The sequence below is a fragment of the Lampetra planeri genome, chromosome 54 (assembly GCF_965212315.1).
Source record: "Lampetra planeri chromosome 54, kcLamPlan1.2.h2, whole genome shotgun sequence".
Taxonomy (NCBI): domain Eukaryota; kingdom Metazoa; phylum Chordata; class Hyperoartia; order Petromyzontiformes; family Petromyzontidae; genus Lampetra; species Lampetra planeri.
The window spans coordinates 5,364,540-5,385,069 of record NC_136160.1 but is presented as its reverse complement, the minus strand read 5'-3'; the positions used below and the strand labels follow the sequence as shown (position 1 = coordinate 5,385,069).

Genomic DNA, 20,530 nt, shown 5'->3' with positions numbered 1-20,530 from the left:
ATCTGAGAAATATAATATTGGTGTGACTATATTCTTGGTTCTTTCGGTAAAGTCACGTAGAAGGGACTGTTACAAACATTGCTATGTCATGCAGATGGGGTGAGAGAGTGCTGCCCTCCACCGTGGGGAGGGGAGGGTGGGGAGGGTGGGGCTGGGTGGGGGGTGGGAGGGGTGGGGCTGGGTGGGGAGGGGCTGGTCACCCCGTGGTGCCCTTATAAAACTCAACGTTTAACCTATTCAGGCCGGATTGTGCCCGCCCTCACAGTCGGGCATATTTGCGGAATACACCACGCCGCCGTTGACCCTGGCCATTGACCGAGCAACCCAACGTTCCTACCAGCTCCCTCCGCAGGAATATGTTATCACAACTGCATATGAAATCGCGGAAGAAACTAAACAAAATCTAAGTGCAATTATTTAACTGAATGTCCACTAAATCTTGATTTGAAGCTTTCGTGACTGCAGAAATCCATACTCTTTGGTTCTTTCGGTAAAGTCACGTAGGTATAAAATAAAATAAATCACGACGTTTCGGGCGCAACACAAGCATCCATCATCAGGTGGGAAAGCATGGTCTGCTGCTGAGGCAGACTGTTTCAAAAGGTTTGAAATGTGTGTAGCTCAGGGGTTATAAAGAAGTGGCCGGAGCTAGTGATGTTAATGTGAGAAATTGGCATGTAACTGTAAGAAGAGCGGCCTCCTAAACGAGGGCACGCAAGTGGCTATGTTAATGTGAGAGATTAGCATGATGTTCATGTGAGAAATTAGCATGTAAAAGTAAGCTAGGAGAGCAACCTCTTAGACGAGGGCACGGAAGTGGCTATGCTAATGTGAGGGATTAGCATGATGTTAAAGGGAGAAATTAGAGGGCACGGAAGTGGCTATGTTAATGTGAGAGATTAGCATGATGTTCATGTGAGAAATTAGCATGTAAAAGTAAGCTAGGAGAGCAACCTCTTAGACGAGGGCACGGAAGTGGCTATGCTAATGTGAGAGATTAGCATGATGTTAAAGGGAGAATTTAGACGGCACGGAAGTGGCTATGTTAATGTGAGAGATTAGCATGATGTTCATGTGAGAAATTAGCATGTAAAAGTAAGCTAGGAGAGCAACCTCTTAGACGAGGGCACGGAAGTGGCTATGCTAATGTGAGGGATTAGCGTGATGTTAAAGGGAGAATTTAGAGGGCACGGAAGTGGCTATGTTAATGTGAGAGATTAGCATGATGTTCATGTGAGAAATTAGCATGTAACTGTAGAAAAGGAGAAGAGCGGCCTCCTGGACGAGGGAGTGCAACCCAACGGGTGTAATCCGAAGGGCCTGTGAGTATGAGAGTGCAATCCAAAAGACATGTGAGCATGAGAGTGCAATCCAAAGGCATGAGAGTGCAATGCAACGGACATGTGAGCATGATAGCATATAGAGAGAGACAGAGAGTCGAAATAACAGTCCACTAAATGTTTAGAGGAGAAAATGTGCTGTTTACCAGAAGCTGCAGTTCGTCCCTCTCCTTGACAACTTGTTCTGCGAGACCCAGGACGTTGTTGAGATACCGGCTAGCCAGTTCCTCCTTTCCCATCGATCCCTCTAGCTTCTGCTTTAGTGTCGCCATGCTCCGCTGGTAGCGCCTGCCGTGGAGCGTGTGCAACCAAAACAAGGTCACGTGGTCGTCACGACCGCCAAACTGTATGCATATATGTTGAACTTCTTTTGCACCATACGTAGCCAAACGTGCTCATTGGAGGTGCGGGGGAATGGCAACAAATTAAACACAAAAAGCAGTCTGCTCTTACAGCATCCCACCAACGATCGTTAAGGTCTTCTCTCAAAGTAAGACGAATAAAACATTGCCATGCGGTACTCACACGCACAGTGCCTATAACCAAATTACCCACAATGTACTAAATCTCGTCAGATCTCGGAAGCTAAGCAGACTGCAGCCTGGATAGTGCTTTTGTGGGTACTGTGGGGCTACGTTGTCAGTGGAGGGCTGTGCAGACAAATCACTGCGGTACTTTTCTCCAAGCGCAAGCCACTGCGCCACCGTTCCACCAATAAACATAAATCAACTGTAAATCATTGATCCTCACCGACACGTGTGTGCATCGCGAGCGTAAACACCAATGCCAATCAATGGTTACGTCCCTTTTACCTGGTGGTTTTCTTGGCAGCTCCGAGCTCTGAATCGAGCACACTCAAGCGGGCCTCCAGGCGACACTTGTCCTGTACCGCCACGCGCTTGTCCTCCTGACACGCTGCGAGTTGCTCTCGCAACCCTTGCAGCTGAGTGCAGCTGTGATCGTGTTGCTCCTGTGCACGCCTGCGAATGAGAACGACGCACCGGGAAGCCAAGAATTGAAAATATTTGGACCGTACAAGCCGAGATTAAAACCGTTCAATCCTCGGCAACCTCTCCCCATTTAATTTATTTTCTCTTTATACGTGACTTTACCGAAAGAACCAAAGAGTAATTCCTGCAGACACGAAAGCTCCAAATTAAGTACTCTCCCCAGAGTCTGAACTATGGACTAAACCAGCAAACTTTTAACCGACAATTCAAATCAGAATTAATCAACATTTATGAGCTATTCAATCAAATGAAACCTCTTCCGTTAATTGTGACCCTGCAAATTAACTCTGACACGACCCCAAATTGTATTCCTGACCACATTTATTAAACTAAATGGAACCTCACAATCATCCAAACTGAAACTGCAACACCAAAGGGACATTCAACCCAGAAAGCGAAGAACCCTTGTAGCAGGTAGCAATAGCTCTTGAAGATGGCACCAGATGTTGCGAAGAACTGAACCAATCGGCGTCAAGAAACAGAAACACCAAGAGCAGTCAGCAATTTTATGCAATCGAGGGGGAAAATTTGCTTTCTCAATCCCTGTAGCTCCCAGCACGTGGAGCGAAACGTCGGACATCGTGCTGAACAATACGCAGTACTGTTGTATATGTTGGGTGTGAAAATTTTGATGTGTTGTATGCGTGCGTGGGTGAAATTATTATGTTGTATATGTGGGTTATGAATATTCAGTGAAAATAATAATAATCAATCGAAATTTGGCCAAAGGTGTAATTATCCGGAAATACTTTAATCCATGTAATTACGCACATTTAATTATGCCAATTCGAGAGGTAATTGTAGTAATTATGCGAGTGGGTGTAATTATGATAATGCAAGTCGTTATGATAACCAGACTCCGCCTCGGTGACGAGGGTGGGTTATCGATCGGAATAAGGCAATTAATCGTATGCAGTTATGCAGGTGTGGTGTAAGTATACAAGATTAACTTGGATTAACTCGGCCTCGTTGTCTAGGTTCGTCTCATTCTCGCTTATTTAGGTCCCCGGTTCGCCCCGTTATCGCTTTAACATTTACTGGGTATGTGTTAGTGTGTTTATTAAGGTCACCAAGTTCAGATCTCAACGCAGAAGCAGATCTTATGCATAGTTCAGGAAAGAATCACACAACCACTTCTGTATTAATCAATTTATTACTAATTCAACCTCAACTATGATATAGTATGCGAACTCTCAATCCCGGAACGTCAACACGGCATCAATACAGTATCATCAATGATTGTCTGATTTCACTTGACAACGGCACATGGATCCCGCGTAACGCGATGGTTGTTAGTGAGAGAGAGTCGTTAAAACATGCAAATACTATGCTAAGAAAACCTTAACGTTAATGAATGATTATACTTGAAAGATTATACGGCGATAAAACACAATCAAAAACAGTTATTATTCTTAAAGGCACCAATCTCAACAGATACATCGGCAGGTTATCTGACAACAGAATGCTCGGAGTAAAGGCCTGCAACGGCGCTCCTTTTCCGAAGATCTGCTGGGAATTTAAGCGATTAAGAGTACAGTCCACTAAATATTAAAGATAATACTCTTACAAATGACGGATGGCCATCACTCGGTCTCGAGTTTTTCTTCACAGCCACGGATGGCTTATGGGTTCGAGTGGGTTTGAGTGGTAAGAGTTGTCTTCAATAGTCAGTGTTCGGAGTCGGTTCTTTATGTCAAACAGACGCCAGGTGGTCGTGTGGTGAGGGGGCGGTGCGCGTCATACGTATTAGTCGCTCCTCTGTCGCCGTGGTGAATTTGGTTCGGATGTCCGTTGACACGCTGTCGTAATTCGGAACCCGGTCGGTAGGTGGCGCCCACAGCTCGCTCGCAGCGTCGTCGCCAAACCGCGATTCTCGCGGCAGCAGGGAAACCGCCGACTCGGCAGAGGTTGGCTGTCGCGGCCGAGTTGAGCTGTCAAGCGGGTCTTGCCCGCCTGCAGAGGAGATGGGGAGCCGCTTGAGTCGAGCCCCGAGAGCCGTCTGAACTCGGCTGAGTCCCAGAAGCTGAAGAGTCGAGCCGACCCGTTAGTCGCAGCTCGCCCTTGAGTCGACCCGCTCGGTCGAGCTGAAGATGAGTCGAGCCGACCCGCTCGGTCGAGCTCGCTCCGGAGCCGACCCACTGGTCGAACTCGTGATGAGTTGACTCCTGGTCGAACTGGTTTCCAATGCTCAGAGTCCTTTCTTTTATGCCGAAAAATCCCTTTGGGTCCTGCCCACAAGGCGGGGTTTTCTTTTGATTTACTGTGTCAGGATCTGTCCGTGTGTAGGTGTGTTCATGTGTGTGTCCGTACGTCCGTGTGCTTGTGTGCATCACCCACGGCATCTTCCGTTGTCATACTCCCTCCATAAAATCCATGAGCAAACAATCAGATGTTACAAATTGCCTCGAAGTCGTCTCTCTGTCTGGCCTCCTTCATGAACCAAAACACAGACGTTACAAATCGTCTCATAGGCACCTCTGTTCGTGTTGCACGACCTGGAGGGAGGGGCACACTCCCTCCGATCCTCACAGCACACAAAGACATGGTTAAAAAGTTTTAAATTAACATTTGTCCCTTACCATTTCCCAGTTATGATTCTGTATGTAACCTCAGGTGTGTCGTTTCCCATCGTGGTGCTTGACTCAAGTGGAGGTGCCTCCCCGAGCACATACACACTCCCATCCCGTGCTGCGGGGATACAAAGACGGCCGGGATCTCCCTTTCTCTCCGACCCTGGGTTTAACATCGCTCTTTATTATGTACTTTATTTCGACCTGGTGGTGATTTATCCCGCTATCCTGGCTTTTCATAAGTTTTACTTTTGTCTTTCATGCATAGGCTTATTATTATTAATTTATTTCCGATATCTTAGGTTAAGGGGTAAGTTTCTTGATCCTAGGAATTCGTATTCCTTGGTGTCTGCATGGTTATATAAGCGGAATATAGTTGACGGTGAATAGCGTTAACATTGATGTTATGTACGATATTATGTATTGTGATGTCTTTAACTTAACTTGTTGGTCAGGCTTCACTGACATGAAGTTGCATTTCATAGCCTCGCAGGTTTTTGCCTCACTCTGTCTCTGCTCGCCGTTGTTGTTGCTGTCCAGCTGACGCCGTTAACTCAAGGCCTCATTAATTTCCGTCACTCCTTGTAGGTGAGGGCGGTTGTACCTTGGAGTCAGTTCTGGTTTTTGTCTGCTTGCTTTTTCTGATGTCCCCTGACCCCGGGAGTTATCATTCCTACTTTATGGCCTGTCGGAGCCCGACTCGCTGTTGTTGGCTTGGTGTGTTGTTCCCGGCTTTTTGCTTACGTTTGCAGTTCGCCGTGCTCTTAATTTCCTTCCCTCTTCAACCTTATATCGACTATTCGCTCCTATCTGGGTGCGATTCAATTTTGACTTAGGAAGGTTCTGATTGTCATATGCTTCGGGTCGAGTTGTATATTAAAGTATGGAAATAACATTTCATATTGACTTAATGATGGTGATGGTTCAGTAGGCGTAACTTGTGGCCTGGTTTAATTGGAGTGGGTGTGAATATCAATAACTTTAGCCTACCCTGTTGTTAAATTCTGATTTTAACGTTGCTTTAATAGCAATACAGAATAATTGAGCTTTTCGACTTAACTAGGCGAACACGAACTTTTGGTGACCTCCGCAGCCTTGTTATTCAGCTGAGTCTGCATCCTTGATATACAACGCTCTTATTCGTCTCACTGTGGTCATCCAACCTTCTGCTCTGGGAGTGTTATTCTTAATTTCAGGTCAAAGGCCCCCTCACGGTTCAGCCGGGCAGGGTTGTTAATCAGCTCCCTCCCCTGTGCACACAGCGTTGCTGACCCACTTCATTTGACCACTCACCCTGGATTTAATAATTTAATTCCTTAAAACCATGCAGGATGGTTGGCTTTTTGCCTTAATTATGTCTGGCTGACTCTCCCACTGTCTCTGCCGCCTGCACGGGTGACATATGCCCGTTCATCAGGCCCCCTCCTTCCTTGAAGCAAGGTTGCAAATTCTGTCATCCTAGCCCTCCTCCAGTCCATTACTTAACAACACCTGGTTTTTGCAGCCTGCTGCTTTTTGGGGTGTTTTCATTCATTATATATCAAGTAAAAAGATAATATATAAAAATATCAAGTTTGGAAGAAGGCTTAGGATACAACATTCCGCCCTTTTAAAAATGGCCAGTGGTCAAATGGCCACGGGTTATTTTTAAAAAAAAAAATGTATACCCTTCTTCCATCATGAACCATCGATTGTCCTCAAGTTTTGCTGCTATTTCCTTACAACGCGCGCGTACGTGTCACAACTTAACATGGTTATATGTGACAAGAGAGAGGAGGAAAAAAAAAATTCTAAAGGAAGGTAACACGATAAGGGAGGGAGAAATTATTCTATTGACTACGTGTTATAGGAGATATCGTTAAAAAGATAGTTTCTACGGTTATTCTTGGGTGGCATCATCAGGCCTTGGCTCCCTTATAGCTTGGCCAGGTACGTTAGCAGGAGCGTGAGCAGGAGGGCTGCCATTCCCTGGAAAACATGTTACACATTATCGTAGTGTGATATGCCCATTAGTTTAGTTCCCCCCCCCCTTTTCCACCTTTATTCCTCATCTTGCTCCACCAGCACAGGGTACGGTTTGATTTGGTTGATGTGCACCCACTTGTATTGCTGCTCTCTTCCTGTCTTTGTGATTTTTAGCTGATATACTACCGGGGACATTTTGTCAACAACCTCGTGTGGTCCTGTCCAGGAAGGTAGGAATTTCCTGCACTTCTGTTTTCTTTTCTCGTAATTGAGGTACCACACCTGGTCTCCTAGCTGGTATTCTGCGTGGCTGGCTTTTTGGTCATAGTATGCTTTGCTCCCCTGAGCCTCTACTTGCAACTGGTCCCTGACCATAGCGAAGGTGCTCTGTAGGTGACTACTGAGTCCCGTCAGGTATTCAGTTGGCGTCATTGCCGTCGGGGTCTCGTCCTCCGCTGGGACATATAACAGGTGTACTGGGAGGGTCATTAGCCTCCCTGTCATGATCTCGAAGGGTGTCCTGCCTGTAGCTCGGTTGGGTGTGGCTCGCATGGCCATCAAGACTAGGGGTAGTTTCGTATCCCAGTCGCGGCCCGTGGTAGACACATATTTCTTTAGGATGCTCACGATGGTCCTGTTGGCTCTTTCCACCTGTCCTGAGGATTGTGGATGGTATGCGACATGTAATTGTCTTTTTACTCCCAACATCTTCCACACTTCTGTGATAACCTCGGCTGTGAAGTGGCTTCCTTTGTCTGAATCGATCGTTGACGGTAGACCCCATCTACTGAATATTTGGTTGATCAGTAGGACAGCGGTCGTTTCCGCGGTGTTGTTGGGTGCTGGTAAACACTCTGTCCATTTAGAGAATGCACAGGTCACAGTTAACATGTACTTGTTCCCTTTGGTTGATCGGTTGACAGGTCCTATCCAGTCGATTTGTAGGTTGGACCAAGGGTAATCTGTTCCCCTCCTCTGTAGGGGTGCCCTATGCTGTGAAGTCGTTGGCTGGTACTTACAACACACGAGACAGTTGGACACATGTTTGTGTATGTCTTCCCCCATTTTTGGCCAGTAGGCCACCTGTCGCAGCATCTGTCCCGTATTCACCTCGCATCGGTGGCCGCTGCACGGTTCATTGTGGGCGTGTTGTAACATTATTTCCCGATATTGAGAGGGGACTACCCATCTAGGTCGACCGTCTTTTTCGTTTGTATATACCAGTAGCCTTTTCCGCATTGAGAACCTTTTGATTTGGCTATGCATGATCTCGAGCTCTTTGTTGTCATTCAAGTTGTCAGTAGTGATCGGTTTTCCTGCTGGATCTTGGATATGATCGGCGAGGGTCTTTAGTGTTTCATCCTCTTGTTGCATTCTGATCAGGTCTTCGGAAGGCTGGGCACTGTTCAATTGGGCTCTGGTTCCAGCTTCTGCCGGGTTCTTCCCACTTCTTGTGACCAGTCTTATCACGGCGATGTCTTGGTTCGTCGACTCTGGTTGTCCGTCTCTGTCGGTTTGGTCTTCTAGCTTCCACGGGGTGCCTTCCAGGCTTCCCACCTTTGCTATGGCATCTGCTTGGTCGTTCCCAGTTTTCTCTTGACCAGGTATCTTGGAGTGCCCTTTGACTTTCTTCCAAAATATCTTCATATCCTTGTTCTGAACCATCTTATCTATGGCCTCGAATAGTTCTCGATGGTGAATTGGTTTATTCCTATGGTTCTTCATCCCGTTTTTTTTCCATATGGGTAGGTGGTGCAGGAAGCTGTGCTGTACGTAGTTGGAATCAGTGCACACCACCATGGTCCGTATTTGGTTATCGGATGCCATTTGGACAGCGATGTGTACCCCGACCAACTCTGCATACTGGTTTGACTTTGGTCCCAGCTGAAATCCCTCTTGAATCCCTGTGAGTGGGCCAGTTTCCCAAATGACTCCTGACCCAGCGTGAAGCTTGTTCTCCTTCATCTTGGAGCATCCATCGATGTATACCACTGGTAGGTCGGCACATGTCTCCTTCCTGAAGGGCAGGTACCTGTTGTCCTCCGGAGGTATCTTTTCGTCCTCTGCTTCTACGCTGTCAAAGGTACAATCATGTAAATCGGCAAGACCTTGGGCCATTGGACTTTTCTTGTTTTTTGCGTATTTCACTGTGATTGGTAGGCCTTGGAGTGTCAGTGCCCAGCTGGCTATTCGGCTGCTGGTGACGCGGCCCTCTCGAATCTTCTTACTGTTGAGGTATGCCAAGGATTCATGATTCGTTTCCAGGATGATCTTCTCTCCGTTCAACAAGTTCCGAAAATGTTGTATGGCCCAGATGTTTCCAAATATCGCCTTCTCACACTCGGAGAACTTCATCTCCACTCCCCGGAGGGCTTTGCTGGCATAGGCAATAACTCGTTTCTCTGCTTCCTGTCTCTGGTACAGTACCGAGCTGATACTATGATCTGAGTATGCGGTCTCCAGGTAGTATTCTTTCCCTTTCTCTGGGTATGCTAGGCAGGATGCCTCTGTGATCTGTCGTTTTAATTCTTTTTCTGCGGCTTCCTGTTCCTGTCCCCACTCCCATGGTTCGTCTTTTTGCAGTAGTTTGACTAAGGGTCGAACGATTCCTGCGTAGTCGTCCACGAACTGTCGAAGGTAGTTGCAAATTCCTAAGAAGCTCCGAAGGGTCGTGACTGTGGTGGGCGATTTGAGTGCGAGGAGGGCTCCAAGTCTTTTGGTTTGGGGTAACAGTCCCTCAGTGCCGACCTGGAGCCCGAGGTAGTCCACCCTCTTGCGTGCCCACTGTCCTTTTTGTATTGAAATCTTTGCGCCTGCTTCCTTTAACTGATCGAGGGTATGCTGGAGGCTCTCGCGGTGTTCTTCCCATGAGGAGTCCTTGACCAGTATATCGTCGACATAGACGATGGTACCTCGCTCTTTTGCGTCGTCCATTGCCTTGTGTAGGAATATGTTAAAGTCCGCAGGTGAATTTGAGTATCCAAATGGACATCGGTTCCAAGTATACTGTATTCCATTGAATGTAAATGCCAACTTGTATTGATCCGCTTCTTTCACAGGCATGGTCCAGAAGCCATTTGATAGATCCATGGTGGTGAGAATTTTTGCGCCTTTTATTTGGTTGAGATTCTGGTCGATCTCTGCCATTGGCCATCGAGATAGGGGAACCGTTTTGTTGAGTTGCCTATAGTCGATGGTGAGTCGCCACTTGCCTGTGGGTTTCAATACAGGCCAAATCGGTGAGTTGTAGGTTGAGTTGCATTCTCGAATTATATTCTTCTTGAGTAGGTTCTCCAAGGTTTCTTGGATGGATTCGTAGGCAGCCAGTGGAATCTTGTATTGTTTCACATATACCGCTGGCGCTCCTTCCAGTGTGGGAATAGATACCACGTGTAGGTCGGTTTTGCCGCAATCATAGGGGTCTTCTGAGAACAGGGAGTGGTATTTGTGGAGCAGTTGGCGAAGCTCATTTCGTTGAGTGTCGTTCTCGAGGGCGTCCGCTGCTTCAATTTGTTGTTCGATTTGTTCTTCTATTAGGGAGACTCCTTGTCCTGGGTCTAAGGCCTTTGTGGTTTCGGGCGGCTCGGTTGAAAGTTCCTTTTGCGTTACTATCGGTTGAGTTGCCTTGGCTTCATCCGAGGGTAATACGCTCTTGCCCTCGTGTTCTCCTTCATCAGTTTGCAGTTCGTCGGTTTGGCCTCCAGGGGGCGGTATATACTCCATGAGGGGACGGTCATTTAGTGATACTGACTCTAAGTCGGCTTCCTTTCGGTCTTCTCTCAGTCTGTTAGTCATTAGCTGAGTGATTCGAATTCCTGCTGGGTCTTCGTCTTCGTTCCTGATTGTCGTTGATAGGACGTTGAGCTCTTGTGTTATCACTTGGATTCCCGTGGAGTCTTCCACAACGTCTTCATCTTCTGAGTCCCTTTGTTGCTCCGGCATTGATTGTGCCCAAATTTGTTGGGATTCAAGGTTCATAATGGGTTTCAGGCGATTCATTAGTTCTATCCCAATGATCAACTCTTTTCCGGGGCTCCGTACGACGTATAGGGGATGGTTCATGTTGATTTTGTTGAACGTCAACTTCGTCATAACTTTGCCCAATGGTCGCATGTGGGTCCCTTCACATCCTGAGTAGGTAAGGTTACTTGGCATCATCTGTAGTGTTTCATTCTTCCTCTGGAGGGCAGTCTGGAGTTCGTCAAATAATTCTCTGGATATCATGGATATTTCTGCTCCAGTATCCCAAAGGCCCTGGCTGGTCAGGGTGTCTTGTAGTATTACCTCCACGTGGACTCGTCCGACTGGTCCTACGGGAATCAATTCCCCCAGATGGTACCCTTTTACCTCTGGTACCACTTCGGTGATTGCTTCGGGGCTTCTTGTCTTCCCTACGTTCACTTGGGCTACCTTTGCTCTGGGTGTGTCCTCCTCCTGTGTGGGTATAGTTGGTATTCTTCCCTTCGCTATTTGCATGGGAGTCTTCATACTCCCTAGGAGCTCTTTTTCCATCCTGATGTGGTGAGCATATCGATTCCTGTTAGCTAACGGTGGTCTACGCTCTATGGTTAGTGGAGGCGGCAGTAGGGAACGATATGGTGACTGGTTTGGTGGGCGTCGGCCTCCGCGGGGTAGGTATGGCCCGTCACTCGCTCTTCCTCCTCCATAATTCCAGCCTCCGCCCTCTCCTGCATTCCATGGTGGTGGCGGCTGTGGGTGCCAGGTTCCCCTGGACTCGTCCCTCCCCCCACGTGGAACGTTGTTCAGCGTGTTGTAGACGGGTGTTGATTCTATTGGGTTAGGCGCCCTCTCCTGGGGGAATTCATGTCCACCCCGTGTGGCGCTAATATTATTCCTTGGAGATTCGCTTCCCTCCAGATCGAGGCATTCTTTATCTCTGGTGACGATGTGGGTTTTGGCTATGCTAGTGGTTTTCCGTCCGTTCACCCAGGCCGTGTGGGCCTTGCTTTCAATCTGGCGTAGGGAGGCAGTCTCGGGGTCCAACATCATTCCTACTATGCTCACTATTTCAGGTCTCAATGATTGAAAGAACATCACTTTTAAAACTGTCTTATCTCCCTGGGCATTGTCCCCGTCCCCTGCGTAATATGCTTTCTTAAGGCGTAGGAGATAATCTCGTGGGTCTTCGTCTACACGCTGGGTCATCAACTTTGCCGCGTTCAATCCTTCGGATAGTGTGGAGTATTCCCCAAATCTCTTAACTACTGCTCGGCTCAATTGTTTAAAGTCACTCTTCACCCTATTTGGCAGGGAGGCTACCCATGGTCTGGCGGGTTCATGTAGGCTCCTTGATAATAAACATGCCTTTTCTGCTGATTTACCCAGACCCCGGATCTTAGCCTCCTGTTCTACCGTAGCTATGTAAGTGTGTATGTCCCTGTTCTTGTTATGTGGATCGAAGTAGGGAATTCTCACGAGTGCTTTGTCCATTAGTTTTAGTGTCTTACTGTTAAAAGTGTGTTGTTCGTCATCAGTGGTGTCGGTTCCTGAGGAGTGCTCACTTGAGCTACCCTTGTCTCCACTATCCCTGTTGTCATGTTTCCCGTGTCTGTGTCTCTTGTTTTCCTTATGTGGGTCTTGTGATTCGTGTTTGTGGGTTGGTGTGCGTGATCTCCTTGAGCGGTGTCTATGTGGTGAGTGTTTTTGTCTTTGACCTTCATGCTGCCTACTACATGTGTAGTGCCTGCTAGGTGAGGTGTTGTATTTACGTTTGTCTCGTGCTTCATGGTTATCGGGATTCCTGTCTCTGTCATCTGTGGTGCGGGTGGTTTTGCGTGGGTGATTTTTACGGGTCATGCGTCCCTCTGGTGAGCTTTCTCTGTTACCCCTGTCGTGTTGATAATGTTTACGTGAGGTGCGTCTCTCTGGTGAGCGGTGTCTGTCATCTGCATCGTGTCTGTCATGTTTGCGTGAGGTGTGTCTCTCTGGTGAGCTGTGTCTGTCATCTGCATCATGTCGGTCATGTTCGTGTGAGGTGTGTCTGTCATGTTTGCGTGAGGTGCGTCTCTCTGGTGAGCTGTGTCTGTTATGTTTGCGTGAGGTGCGTCTCTCTGGTGAGCGGTGTCTGTCATCTGCATCGTGTCTGTCATGTTTGCGTGAGGTGTGTCTCTCTGGTGAGCTGTCTCTGTCATCTGCATCATGTCGGTCATGTTTGTGTGAAGTGTGTCTCTCTGGTGAGCTGTGTCTGCCATGTTCGCGTGAGGTGTGTCTCTCTGGTGAGCTGTGTCTGTCATCTGCATCATGTCGGTCATGTTTGTGTGAAGTGTGTCTCTCTGGTGAGCTGTGTCTGTCATGTTTACGTGAGGTGCGTCTCTCTGGTGAGCTGTGTCTGTCATGTTTGCGTGAGGTGTGTCTCTCTGGTGAGCTGTGTCTGTCATCTGCATCATGTCGGTCATGTTTGTGTGAAGTGTGTCTCTCTGGTGAGCTGTGTCTGTCATGTTTACGTGAGGTGCGTCTGTCATGTTTGCGTGAGGTGTGTCTCTCTGGTGAGCTGTGTCTGTTATCCGTGTCGTGTTGGTCGTGTTTGTGCGAGGTGCGTTTCTCTGGTGAGCTGTCTCTGTCACCTGCATCATGTCGGTCATACTTGCGTAGCGTGCGTCTGCCTGGTGTGCTGTTTAGGTCATGTTTCCCGTCTTGCACCAGCTCCGCCCTTCTCCGCCCTATCATTACAGTGTATCCTGATGACTTAGGGTTAATTATTTGTCTCTCTCTAACGTTGGTGTGGTCGGCCTCATGTTTTCCCGTTTGTATTATTATTTCCTCTTCTCTCTCCTCGATTTGCGAGGGTGTTACTTCATCAAAATTGCTTTGCACAGTAGCCATACTCATTGTGGGATCTGGCCCTGGGCTACGTCCACGTGGCTCGGAGTGTGGTAAATTGTTACTCCCGTATGTGTTCTGTGTATCAGCGTCTGGGTGTTTCACTGGTGCATTTAGTGCGGATTCTTTCTCTCTCACGAGGGTGTGCAGATTCTCTACCTGCTCCATTAAGGACAGTTTCTCTTGTCTTTCCCTTTCAAATTTTTCCTCATTCCATAATCTTTCTCTGTCTGTCTGTGCGAGGAGGTACGAGTCTACCCTCGCTATTTCTGCAATTTTTACGTCACGTTTGGCTTTGCCACATTTCATCACGTCCTTAAGTAGTTTCCTTCTATGGGCTTTAACATCTTCTGTATGGCACCCCTCCCATATATCTCTCTGCTCCGTCTGCTGGCTAGCAGTCCGTCCAGTGCGTTTTAACACAAATTCCCGATATTGTTTTTCCATAGATTCCATCTCCTCCTCCGAGGTCCACTCTGTATCAGTGTTATGCGTTGGTGTGTCAACCTCAGAACGTTGTGGATCCTGCGCCATCTCTATTACGTAGTGTGGTTAACAGACTTAAGAGTGTATCTTAATTCTAACATCTCATGTGCGGCGTGAGTTACTCTAGAATTCCCCTTCAGCGCACCTATACACAATTGTATCACAGGATGCGTCAGTTCAACTCGAGCAAATAATTTCAGCCCAGCTGTCTTTGTTATACTCTGCTACTCTGGTATTTCCCTTCAGAGCGCGTTTTTTGTTTTACGCCCGTTTACAATCACAAAGCAACGTTAGTTCACAACTCTTTGATTAACACAACAGTGGTTCGTTCCTGAATTCATGCATAAACTGTCTGCGAGAAATCCCGGACCCGAGCCCCCATTATGTTGTATATGTTGGGTGTGAAAATTTTGATGTGTTGTATGCGTGCGTGGGTGAAATTATTATGTTGTATATGTGGGTTATGAATATTCAGTGAAAATAATAATAATCAATCGAAATTTGGCCAAAGGTGTAATTATCCGGAAATACTTTAATCCATGTAATTACGCACATTTAATTATGCCAATTCGAGAGGTAATTGTAGTAATTATGCGAGTGGGTGTAATTATGATAATGCAAGTCGTTATGATAACCAGACTCCGCCTCGGTGACGAGGGTGGGTTATCGATCGGAATAAGGCAATTAATCGTATGCAGTTATGCAGGTGTGGTGTAAGTATACAAGATTAACTTAGATTAACTCGGCCTCGTTGTCTAGGTTCGTCTCATTCTCGCTTATTTAGGTCCCCGGTTCGCCCCGTTATCGCTTTAACATTTACTGGGTATGTGTTAGTGTGTTTATTAAGGTCACCAAGTTCAGATCTCAACGCAGAAGCAGATCTTATGCATAGTTCAGGAAAGAATCACACAACCACTTCTGTATTAATCAATTTATTACTAATTCAACCTCAACTATGATATAGTATGCGAACTCTCAATCCCGGAACGTCAACACGGCATCAATACAGTATCATCAATGATTGTCTGATTTCACTTGACAACGGCACATGGATCCCGCGTAACGCGATGGTTGTTAGTGAGAGAGAGTCGTTAAAACATGCAAATACTATGCTAAGAAAACCTTAACGTTAATGAATGATTATACTTGAAAGATTATACGGCGATAAAACACAATCAAAAACAGTTATTATTCTTAAAGGCACCAATCTCAACAGATACATCGGCAGGTTATCTGACAACAGAATGCTCGGAGTAAAGGCCTGCAACGGCGCTCCTTTTCCGAAGATCTGCTGGGAATTTAAGCGATTAAGAGTACAGTCCACTAAATATTAAAGATAATACTCTTACAAATGACGGATGGCCATCACTCGGTCTCGAGTTTTTCTTCACAGCCACGGATGGCTTATGGGTTCGAGTGGGTTTGAGTGGTAAGAGTTGTCTTCAATAGTCAGTGTTCGGAGTCGGTTCTTTATGTCAAACAGACGCCAGGTGGTCGTGTGGTGAGGGGGCGGTGCGCGTCATACGTATTAGTCGCTCCTCTGTCGCCGTGGTGAATTTGGTTCGGATGTCCGTTGACACGCTGTCGTAATTCGGAACCCGGTCGGTAGGTGGCGCCCACAGCTCGCTCGCAGCGTCGTCGCCAAACCGCGATTCTCGCGGCAGCAGGGAAACCGCCGACTCGGCAGAGGTTGGCTGTCGCGGCCGAGTTGAGCTGTCAAGCGGGTCTTGCCCGCCTGCAGAGGAGATGGGGAGCCGCTTGAGTCGAGCCCCGAGAGCCGTCTGAACTCGGCTGAGTCCCAGAAGCTGAAGAGTCGAGCCGACCCGTTAGTCGCAGCTCGCCCTTGAGTCGACCCGCTCGGTCGAGCTGAAGATGAGTCGAGCCGACCCGCTCGGTCGAGCTCGCTCCGGAGCCGACCCACTGGTCGAACTCGTGATGAGTTGACTCCTGGTCGAACTGGTTTCCAATGCTCAGAGTCCTTTCTTTTATGCCGAAAAATCCCTTTGGGTCCTGCCCACAAGGCGGGGTTTTCTTTTGATTTACTGTGTCAGGATCTGTCCGTGTGTAGGTGTGTTCATGTGTGTGTCCGTACGTCCGTGTGCTTGTGTGCATCACCCACGGCATCTTCCGTTGTCATACTCCCTCCATAAAATCCATGAGCAAACAATCAGATGTTACAAATTGCCTCGAAGTCGTCTCTCTGTCTGGCCTCCTTCATGAACCAAAACACAGACGTTACAAATCGTCTCATAGGCACCTCTGTTCGTGTTGCACGACCTGGAGGGAGGGGCACACTCCCTCCGATCCTCACAGCACACAAAGACATGGTTAAAAAGTTTTAAATTAACATTTGTCCCTTACCATTTCCCAGTTATGATTCTGTATGTAACCTCAGGTGTGTCGTTTCCCATCGTGGTGCTTGACTCAAGTGGAGGTGCCTCCCCGAGCACATACACACTCCCATCCCGTGCTGCGGGGATACAAAGACGGCCGGGATCTCCCTTTCTCTCCGACCCTGGGTTTAACATCGCTCTTTATTATGTACTTTATTTCGACCTGGTGGTGATTTATCCCGCTATCCTGGCTTTTCATAAGTTTTACTTTTGTCTTTCATGCATAGGCTTATTATTATTAATTTATTTCCGATATCTTAGGTTAAGGGGTAAGTTTCTTGATCCTAGGAATTCGTATTCCTTGGTGTCTGCATGGTTATATAAGCGGAATATAGTTGACGGTGAATAGCGTTAACATTGATGTTATGTACGATATTATGTATTGTGATGTCTTTAACTTAACTTGTTGGTCAGGCTTCACTGACATGAAGTTGCATTTCATAGCCTCGCAGGTTTTTGCCTCACTCTGTCTCTGCTCGCCGTTGTTGTTGCTGTCCAGCTGACGCCGTTAACTCAAGGCCTCATTAATTTCCGTCACTCCTTGTAGGTGAGGGCGGTTGTACCTTGGAGTCAGTTCTGGTTTTTGTCTGCTTGCTTTTTCTGATGTCCCCTGACCCCGGGAGTTATCATTCCTACTTTATGGCCTGTCGGAGCCCGACTCGCTGTTGTTGGCTTGGTGTGTTGTTCCCGGCTTTTTGCTTACGTTTGCAGTTCGCCGTGCTCTTAATTTCCTTCCCTCTTCAACCTTATATCGACTATTCGCTCCTATCTGGGTGCGATTCAATTTTGACTTAGGAAGGTTCTGATTGTCATATGCTTCGGGTCGAGTTGTATATTAAAGTATGGAAATAACATTTCATATTGACTTAATGATGGTGATGGTTCAGTAGGCGTAACTTGTGGCCTGGTTTAATTGGAGTGGGTGTGAATATCAATAACTTTAGCCTACCCTGTTGTTAAATTCTGATTTTAACGTTGCTTTAATAGCAATACAGAATAATTGAGCTTTTCGACTTAACTAGGCGAACACGAACTTTTGGTGACCTCCGCAGCCTTGTTATTCAGCTGAGTCTGCATCCTTGATATACAACGCTCTTATTCGTCTCACTGTGGTCATCCAACCTTCTGCTCTGGGAGTGTTATTCTTAATTTCAGGTCAAAGGCCCCCTCACGGTTCAGCCGGGCAGGGTTGTTAATCAGCTCCCTCCCCTGTGCACACAGCGTTGCTGACCCACTTCATTTGACCACTCACCCTGGATTTAATAATTTAATTCCTTAAAACCATGCAGGATGGTTGGCTTTTTGCCTTAATTATGTCTGGCTGACTCTCCCACTGTCTCTGCCGCCTGCACGGGTGACATATGCCCGTTCATCAGGCCCCCTCCTTCCTTGAAGCAAGGTTGCAAATTCTGTCATCCTAGCCCTCCTCCAGTCCATTACTTAACAACACCTGGTTTTTGCAGCCTGCTGCTTTTTGGGGTGTTTTCATTCATTATATATCAAGTAAAAAGATAATATATAAAAATATCAAGTTTGGAAGAAGGCTTAGGATACAACAGTACCAATCAAAAAACGAATCAGAGAACCATTTACAGCACAACCGTGAAAACCTATGCAGTAGACTATCTCTTGGATATACCTACCAAGGCCATGTCCCTGGGCTGTCCGAGATTGGGCCTGAAGCTTTGTTAACGAGTTGCTAAGATGTCACTGCGTCACGAAGATTTCACTGGCGCGCTTTGAAATTCGTCAGTAGGTAGCTACGACGATGGTGCCTGAAAGTGAATTTAAAGTCTCTTTGCTCATTAACGAAACCTCAATGTCACGTCGGATAGCCCAGAACACGCACAGCCTCGTCGTTCTATATAAATATAAAATAACACGAAGTTGTGTTTTCAGCTGCTCTTGCCTTTAACAAACACGCAGTCACCAATAGCCACGGGTTGGGATTATATGTAAAAAAAAAGCACCGAGCATTGAACAGAATTGATTGCAGCTCAAATGTCAGGCCAATAGAACATGGCAACGCATTGTTGCATATTGCAGCACGGAGCGACATCTCCAAAGAGTCATACGACCAAAAAAAAGAGGACTACATCTGTTCTACAGTGTACGGTAACCATTCATATTTTATAGATGGGAAAGATTACTAATAGACAAATAAGCCAAGTACATTTTCTTTTTGCTTATACACGTGGTGCTTTTACTGGCACATATCTGCCCCGATTGAGACTTGATCTGTTCGTCACATGTAGGAAAATCATTTATTATTTGTAAAGGTGGGAACCAATAAATAAATATCTCCATTATTTCCTTTGCTCAAATAACGAAAAAACCGACCTCTTGATTGCGGAAAGAGCTGAACTACTCACTCTTTGTACCAATTAAGGACATTCTAGAATCTGCAACTAATAAAAAAAACCCATGACAACCAGCACCTCTGCAAGTCTGAAATAGCCGCCAGGTGTTCCTCCCGCCCAACTTTGACTTCCTCCGCTTCCTGCAGTTGTCGCTGGCGCTCCTGCAATGACCCCAGGGCCACTCGCGCGTCTGTCAGCTGGTCCAGCGCCTCTCGCTTTTGCGCCTCCATCCTCTCCAACCGCTTCATCAACTTTGACACTTTGGGCAACCGACAAGGAAGGCGTTAAGGTATTAATGTTTACCGAGTACCAGCTGTCATCTAGCGCTTTGCATATTAACGCGGCGGTACGTTGCGCCACAACAACAGCCAGTGTTTGCGAGCGTGTGTGTGAGGATTTGGCTGAGAGCACAATGTTTTTGCAGCCAATGATATCTACAGAAGAGGGGCGGGGAGCAAAATCAAGAACAAACATCGTAATGCAATCGTGTTTATTTTTGTACAAAGGACACACGGGTAAAGGTTGTGCAGTCAGTTAGAATGATAGGGAGGCAGATTAAGGAGCATCCATCTCCAGTCAAATGCATGGCAATCAGCAGCTAAAAACTTAATGGCCATGTAATAATTATCCAATAAAAATTCATTCTTACGCTTGCAATGCGCACATCGAATAATGCGTCTAATATTCGATTATTTTCTATTTGTATAGCGTGCGTTTTTTTTTAACACCCCCACATTCTATAGAATCACACCATTAAAGATTCTATGCATGCGCCACGAGTGATGTGATTCGTGACCCTGCATTGTGACAATTCACGTAATTGTGGTGGGGGTGCATCGTTGCATCCCTTCCGCCCACCTTCCTGCTTATGTGCGCCCTGCGAGTCTTTGAGCTTGGCTTTTTGCAGATCGAGCTGCTGCAGAAGGACCTGGTTTTCTTCCAGCACAAGCCTGCCTTGCTCCTGCACAAGCTTCCTAAATGCAGAAACAAGCGCTGGTTGTTAGTGCCCAATTAACGTGGCCTATGTTGTGCATTTACGGTCACCACCATTTCCCCCACTATACCCCCCCCCATCCCTCCCTTCCTCCCCGCATCAGACTTGGATCTCCTCGCTCTACGCATATCCAGACTGAGCCAGTGAGTGGGTGAGATTTGCAGAATTTGTTTGGATTTCTGTGCGCTCAATTGAACGTTGCGAATGAACGCTCAGCCCCAACTTACATGTCTTTTTGTCCTGTCTTGAGTGTCTTCGTGTGTTGTTTCAAACTTGGACATTATGACATACGCAAGATATATGCAAGACATTGCCATTTAGAACAATACATGGTGCATTAATTGAAGCTCCTTTTGATGGGCCGCTTGTGAAAATTCTATTTCCACACAAAGAAAATAGCCAGCCACTATATAGCAAAAATAAATACAACTGTTTGACATACCCATGATAGATGTTTACCGTGGAGAAAAGATCATAAAAATGCTTGAAATGATCTAAACAAAAATATCTATACGGAGAAAGGAAAATGTCAAAATTCAGCATGTATACTACAGTTTTGGTGAATAGTCAAT

At 46.7% G+C, this 20,530-nt stretch overlaps 1 protein-coding gene across 2 annotated transcripts in view; it reads right to left on the bottom strand.

Moving 5' to 3' along the window:
- LOC144735097 (centrosomal protein of 89 kDa-like) overlaps positions 1 to 20,530 on the bottom strand; it is a 96,346-nt gene that overhangs the window by 33,727 nt on the left and 42,089 nt on the right. For both annotated transcript variants that reach the window (XM_078617506.1, XM_078617507.1), the window contains exons 14-17: positions 19,823 to 19,938; positions 19,043 to 19,223; positions 2,153 to 2,320; positions 1,487 to 1,628 (exon numbers count right to left, since the gene is read on the bottom strand). In XM_078617506.1, coding sequence (XP_078473632.1) covers positions 1,487 to 1,628; positions 2,153 to 2,320; positions 19,043 to 19,223; positions 19,823 to 19,938 — 607 coding nt within the window. The remainder of the gene's footprint in view (positions 1 to 1,486; positions 1,629 to 2,152; positions 2,321 to 19,042; positions 19,224 to 19,822; positions 19,939 to 20,530) is intronic.